The sequence below is a fragment of the Scatophagus argus genome, chromosome 23 (assembly GCF_020382885.2).
Source record: "Scatophagus argus isolate fScaArg1 chromosome 23, fScaArg1.pri, whole genome shotgun sequence".
NCBI lineage: Eukaryota > Metazoa > Chordata > Actinopteri > Scatophagidae > Scatophagus > Scatophagus argus.
In genome coordinates this window covers 7,386,567-7,393,579 of record NC_058515.1, presented here as the reverse complement: position 1 = coordinate 7,393,579, position 7,013 = coordinate 7,386,567, and the positions used below count along the sequence as shown (strand labels likewise).

Here is a 7,013-nt window from a genome sequence, read left to right as displayed (position 1 = left end):
GTGGTGGAAGTTAACTGCACGCAAGGACAGTAGAAATTCTTTTTAACATTTCCTCTACATTTACTGTGTACATTTACATTTAATGTTTCACTCCACTATATTTATTTTACTGTAGCTAAAATAATTGTCTAGAATAAGGCACAATATATCACAATATATAAAGTACTTACACTATCGCTGCTTGACCAGATGCAGTAAAATGTTGCTGAAATTAATTTTGTTTAAAAATGATCCAACAATCCAGACATATTTAGAATATTTTACAGTAAATGAGTACAATGGACCGTGTAGCAATGAGGAGGGCGAATGGCTGCTAAGGATTTGTTTTCCCTTTGGCAAACAATCCATTTTCTTTGTTATGATCAGGTCGAGTGACTCACTTTAGTCTATAGAAAACTGGACCAGAGGATAGCATTGAACTGACACGGCCAGATAAAACATGTCTTCGGGCTATACTGCTTTCACCTCCACTAGTCTATTTGTTTTCGGGGCCCGTATTGCTTGACGTACTTTGACAAGCAACCTTTGACCTTTTTTGTCCGCATCACTGTTGTTGTTGTTGTTGTTGTTGTTGTTGTTGTTGTTGTTGTTGTTGGCTAATACAGCAGAATGGATCATACTAACTTAGAGGTGGTCCAAAAGGCATGAAAGCATGAAAGTCTAAAAATATCCAGGGGGGCATTTTCACTAAACTTAAGTGATAAATTTAATAAAAGTTATTAGCTCTAATTCCACTCTGTTTGCATTTGTTTTATTACTATATAACTAAGCTGATATAGCTAATTTGATTCGTTTATTATGCAAGACATAATCATATGTCTTGGTTATAGAAACAATAATTCAATTGTTGTTTTAAACTTTAAACATTTTATGTTGTAATACTAAAACGTCCACAGAAAATGACACCAAAAACTGCGCGAGAAACGAACGCAAACTCGACGTCGACGAGCTGACTGTGTGCAGAATCAGGACGTTATCACGCTCGACTGCAGCCTCCTGTGCTGCTTTCAGGTACTCTTCGGTAAATTTCTACATCCTGTAAATCCTGAATCGTGAACATAACATTTAAGGGCAAATCTAAAGACTAAAACTAAAAAAAAGTGAATTACAGTAGATTACAGTTATTTATTCAGAGCATTCAAGCATTGACAGACAGAGACTAAAAATGAAGCAAAGAGAAAGCATATTAATAATTGTGTTTTGTGTTTACTCACTGAAAACACACTGTACGTGACAAACGTTACGGCTCCTAAACGTCACATCGCGGATAGTTCCTGGTCTGGTGGCGTGCATGGCTGCGTTGTTCCAGTACGTGAAAATAACCAGTTTAAATGTAAGATTTCGAGGAAGCATACATATTAGATCAACACAACACAGTAAGGCGTTAGAAGCGCGCTGACTCGGAGTTCTAACACACAAAAAAAACATGTTCCCATGTGACTTTGCGTGGGGAGCGGCAACTGCAGCTTATCAAATAGAAGGTATGTAAATTCAGCTACGAGATTTATTAAAAGTTGACTATAGTGGGTGAAGTGGACACAAGCTCACAAACATCTAATTAAGTACACAGATGGACAACAAAGACTTAAATCACTGCTGTCGTTCAGCCTGGAATTTCATCTTTACTATTGGAATGTCTAACCCACTCAGACTGTATGCAGTCAGTGAACCAACTCAAACAAGCTCACATTACACTTATGTGAAAGACAAATTACAGCAAAAATGAATAGAATGAATCCTGTCAGAGATAAGACAAAGATCCATTTCCACTGAATTCAGTGAAATCCACAAACACAAGTCCCTGCAGACACATTACTGTGACTTTTTCTTTTTTTTTTATGTCAACATGTTCCAAACTTTTATGAAATGAAACAACCTATTTGTGCGCATTGAGGTGGCTGGCAGGCAGACGGCAAGGGACCAAGTATCTGGGACACATTTTGTCACGAGAAAGGTAGAGTGTTTGGGGAGCAGAATGGAGACGTGGGCTGTAACAGCTACGAGCTTTGGGAGAAGGACCTGCAGTGTATCCAGCAGCTTGGCCTGACGCACTATCGCCTGTCTCTCTCCTGGGCCCGCCTCCTGCCTGACGGGACCACACGACATGTCAATCAAAAAGGTATTTCCATATCCCCAGTAGACCCGTGCCACATCTGAATCTTAAGAACACAATGGAAGCTCATTTGATGGTTGGATTGCTGTTTTACCTTGTAAATCATTGACAACAGTGCTGTACATATATCCTGCAGGTGTACAGTACTACAACAAGGTGATTGATGATTTGCTGGCCTGCAATGTATCACCCATGGTCACCCTGTACCACTTTGACCTGCCTCAAGCTCTCCAAGATCGGGGAGGCTGGAAATCAGCAGGCATAGCAAACATCTTTGATAGCTATGCAAAGTTTTGTTTCCGAACGTTTGGCGACCGTGTGAAACTTTGGATCACTATCAACGAGCCATATGTGTGCGCCAAACTGGGCCATGAAGATGGCATCCATGCCCCAGGCTTAAAAGAACCGGGGACTGCTGCATACCTGGTAGGCCATAACATGCTGCGTGCCCACGCCATGGCCTGGCACAGCTACAACTCCTCCTACAGGACAAAGCAGAAGGGCGCTGTGTCTCTGGCCATCAACAGCGACTGGCTTGAGCCGTCACGAGCAGGATCCACCGAGGACATCGCTGCCACAGAGCGCTGTCTAGCATTTACACTTGGGTGGTTTGCCTGGCCTGTGTTTGTAACTGGGGATTATCCAGAAATAATGAGATCTTCGATCGACGCTCAACATAAGAAGTTGGGATACAGTGGCAGCTCAAGGTTGCCCAGTTTCTCAAATGATGAGCCTGCCATTTTGGGCACAGCTGACTTCTTTGCGCTAAACTACTATACGTCTCGTAAAGTGAAGCCAGGAGGAGGTTGTGGAAAGATTTTGAGTATGAACTGCGACCGAGACACAGAAGAAGATTTGGATCCGTCCTGGCCTATTTGCGGTGTGTCCTGGCTCGCTGTAGTACCTCATGGCTTAAGGAAACTTCTCAAGTATATAAAGGTAAAAACTCCAAATACTGGGCTGTGTTTCAGGGTAGTTTCCTACGTCATATTTTGCTGAAAGTCAGCTCCCAATCCTTATGACTAAAAAGTGCCCCAAACAAGGCTCAAACGCAGCCTTTATTTTGACTGTGATTTCAGACAGCTGAAACATGTAGTCATTTTTCTTTTTCCTCTTGGCATCAAACTGAATTGAACAACAAGGAGACAAATCACCTTCAACCAGACAAGGAGAACACTGTGACATTTGTTTAGTGTCTTGCTATTGATTTTGTATGCGGTAATCTCCTTTTAACACCTCCAGAAACACACTGATGCTTCATTAGTGCTGTCACATTGAATGAAACACTTACTTTGCCGAAAGTGTTTGCAATTGCAATTTCCTGCTGTTGTGCCTTGTCACAGGCCATTAGTTTGAGCCTGGCACCATTGAAATGCAGTTAAATGGCACAGTGTGGACCAATCTGTCTCACACTGAAATGTCTGGCAGCTGAGATTCCTTGTTTGACAGTAACGTTTGCCCCATGACTTTCCAGGACACGTTCAACAACCCAGCAGTCTACATTACAGAGAATGGCTTCGCTCAGGTGGGGCCGCTCCAACTCGAGGATGTCCAGCGCTCAGAGTTTTACAAGGACACCATCCTGGAAGTGGCCAAAGGTAATGGCTGGTCAATCTGCACTGGATTTCTGCACGGCAAACAAGCAAATAATCATTCTCAGACAGCAATAGCACAAAAATATCATCTTTATTCAGCATTTTGGAAACATTCTAAACAACATTTTGTGTCAGTCCTGCAGCTGCTAATGAGTAACTGCTATACAAATTTTACTTTGTAAAATTACTGCCATTCAGCAGGCTCAAATATGGTTAAACCTTGACCGCTTTTGAAATCAGCTGCAAATTTGTCACAAATCTGGGATGCAAAAGCCGGTTGGTGTAGCATCAAGATGTTTCAAATACCTCGCTTTCGTTTTAGAAATCACAGGCAGGACCCACTTTTAAACTTTGACTCAACTTATGTTAATTTGGAGAACAATTTGTGGAGATATTTCTGCATGTGCAGTAGATTGTTCCTGATTCATGAAAACAGAAGAAAACACTCTTTATATGAGTGTTATTGTATGTTCAGACCATAAGGCTTATGAATCTTTACCCACAAGTAAACTTGTTTGTTTTAGCACCACCATCTGGCCAATCTTTATATATTTTTTCCACTCGTACTGAAGGAGCTGCAAGATTAATGGTGTCTGGAGGATGGCAGAGGAGTCATTTAAGACTAGATAAAGGAGAAAGAGCAATTAGTTTTAGCCTGTTTGGCCAGGTTACATATAATGCACTAAATCAAAGACTGGAATTGGAGCTGGCATGAGAAGAAAGCTGTTGCCCTCCGTGTCAGTAAATGCACGACTTGCCAAGATGTTTGCAGATGATGAGCATTAAACTAGGCAGCTGTGCTTCGTGCTAATTGCAAATACCATAAATTTACATTCTTTGGTATGTTTGAAAAAATCTTATCTTGACCAGTCTTCTTCTTCTTCTTCTTCTGTAGTCTTTTCAAATCTAAAAAAAAAATGAGTCGTTTCTCTTTTTAACTCTCTGTTCTTGTGTAGCTGTACAAGAAGACGGGGTCAATGTCCGTGGATATTTCGCATGGTCGCTGCTGGACAACTTTGAATGGGCTGATGGATTCAGTGTTCGTTTTGGATTGTTCCATGTGGACTTTGAGGACCCCAAGCTAAGCCGAACTATGTACCTGTCCGGACGGGAGTACGCAAAGATTATCTTGAAATATAAATGAGGTTGAGGTTGTTTTTTAAATACATCTCTAATAAACAAGCAGTTTTTGTTGAACTATTTCTTTTAAGTCCCAATAGAGACATAGTCTGCTATTGTCTCTGAATTTCTTTTCAGTTTCAAAATTTGTCAGGGAAAGAATCCAGCAAAATATGCTTACTTAAAAATCTGACTAAAGCACGGGACGTCAGGACATGGACATGGAGTGTTAAGTCGATTGAATGGAATTCAAATTAGTATTCTATGCTGTCCTGTTCCCAGTCAATCTGTACAAGCAGGTTTATGGAGAGGGGACAGTCATTCTCTGAGAGGGCCAAGGCAGCTGGAAGACCAGGTTGCAGCAGAACGATGTTTATGAATGCCAGTGATTAACAACAGTATTAATGCTGGTATTATTTTGAAGGCAGTTTAACTGTTTATCTATATCTCTAACATCTTCTCCTTAAATCTGTGAAAGTCTGGTGTCTTTGATGAGAAAATACAGTCTATTGCATTGTAGTCGGTAAATTTAAGGTTGACTGGAAGGTTGAATGTTTCCCTGAATTACAAGGGGAAATAAATCACATATTATACAGTCCATTTTTCCTCCCTCTTTATATTCGACACAAAACTCCTGTACCACCTCACCCATCACACTGGGGAGAAAAAATATAGTCAACTCAGTTATTATAATGCCGTCAAGCTGCATAAAGCACACTCCAGTGGATTCAGAAGGGATGTCAGCTGAAAGCAACAGATGTCCTGTCACAGGAAGGCAGTCTAATACCATTTGTGTTCCATGGACAGCTGTGCAAACTCTCTACTTTAAGAAATAAAAGAGGGAACAAAGTGAAAAGCCTTCTGCTGACTCTTTGTGCAAGCTGTTGTTAAGGTAGGATTATTTATATGGAGTGCTGAACAATACAGTGTCGACCTGCAAGGCTGGGGAAGCAATATTGAAAATTAGGTTGTGATATTAGCGTGCACGAGTACGTCTGAAACAAACCGGGGTATTTCACAACATTTGAAATGTTTTAGGTTCAAGCAAGAAAGAAATTAAGAACATGCAAGAAGGTAACCTGACCTTTGTTCTTATCAGTTATCAGAAAACCACAGACAATGATGGGCAGTTTGATGGCCCCCTTTTTGTGAGCCTACAGTGCCACCTTGTGTTAGTAAGGGGAACTACAGCTTAGAATTCAACAGCTGGGCAAACTGCACTTTACAATATGGTATCACATGATGTGCTGCTTTGATTAATAAAATGCATCCTGTTGGTTTAACAATAAACAACTAAAGCAGCTCCCTAACCACAATACATCACAGATTTAACACAATTAATATTTATGCTTTGATGTGAAGGAAAATGCCATTTATATTCTGTGTTGGGAGACTTTGTTTGCATTAATAAGCATGGTGTATGGTGACATCCAGTTGGCTGTGCACACTGTTTTCAACAGATGTGAGTAATACCCTTGTGGCCCTCCTCCATCTATGTCAAGCCGAGTGAGATTCTCCTTTGTCTTATGATGAATAACAAGCTATTGTGGAAACATGAATAATGCCACTGCTGCTCGCATTAGAACTTCTTTGCCGGCTGCTTTGAACACAGAGCTGAAACACATCGCACACTATTTCAACTCTAATGAAGTTCATCTAATATCTGTGACTCTGTCAGAAGCTGCTGGATGATCTTTAATTCTCTGCAGCATGATGGCCACATACCTCAAAACACTGCACATTTACTAAAAACAAATACAGCTTGTCAGATGAAATAAAAAATAGTTCAGGCAATGTTAATAAAAACTTTTTTTAATGGTTAAAAAAAGAAAGAAGAAGAGCAGCAACAATAGAGAATTTTCTTACCTGCGTCATGACTGAACTCCCATGAGTTGACTCCCTAAGAGTTGATTAGTAATTCCACCGACTGTCTCCCAGTATTGATGGATTCCATCTTCCTCCATCACTGGCTGGAAGAAGCTGCATGGGTGAAAGAACCTCCACCACGGCTGCTGAATTGACTGAATGAAATATGAGCAAGAAGTTACCCTCCACTTAGCCAGTGTTGAAATCAGCCATTTGTGGGGAACTGAGGAGTAATATGCGCCTATTGCAGGTTGGAAAGCTTAAAACATTAATTAGCATTTAAATAATTCACTTCTCCAGTCTCTTTAATAGCCCAACTA

At 40.7% G+C, this 7,013-nt stretch overlaps 1 protein-coding gene across 1 annotated transcript; it reads left to right on the top strand.

Annotated features, from left to right (window-relative positions):
- The first annotated feature begins 1,234 nt into the window (after positions 1-1,234).
- On the top strand, positions 1,235-4,906 carry gba3 (glucosidase, beta, acid 3). The gene is made up of 5 exons (XM_046380489.1): positions 1,235-1,481; positions 1,895-2,119; positions 2,250-3,052; positions 3,588-3,711; positions 4,665-4,906. Exons 1-5 carry the CDS (start codon positions 1,427-1,429, stop codon positions 4,850-4,852), a joined length of 1,395 nt encoding a protein of 464 aa, XP_046236445.1. The 5' UTR covers positions 1,235-1,426; the 3' UTR covers positions 4,853-4,906.
- The last annotated feature ends 2,107 nt before the right edge of the window (positions 4,907-7,013 follow it).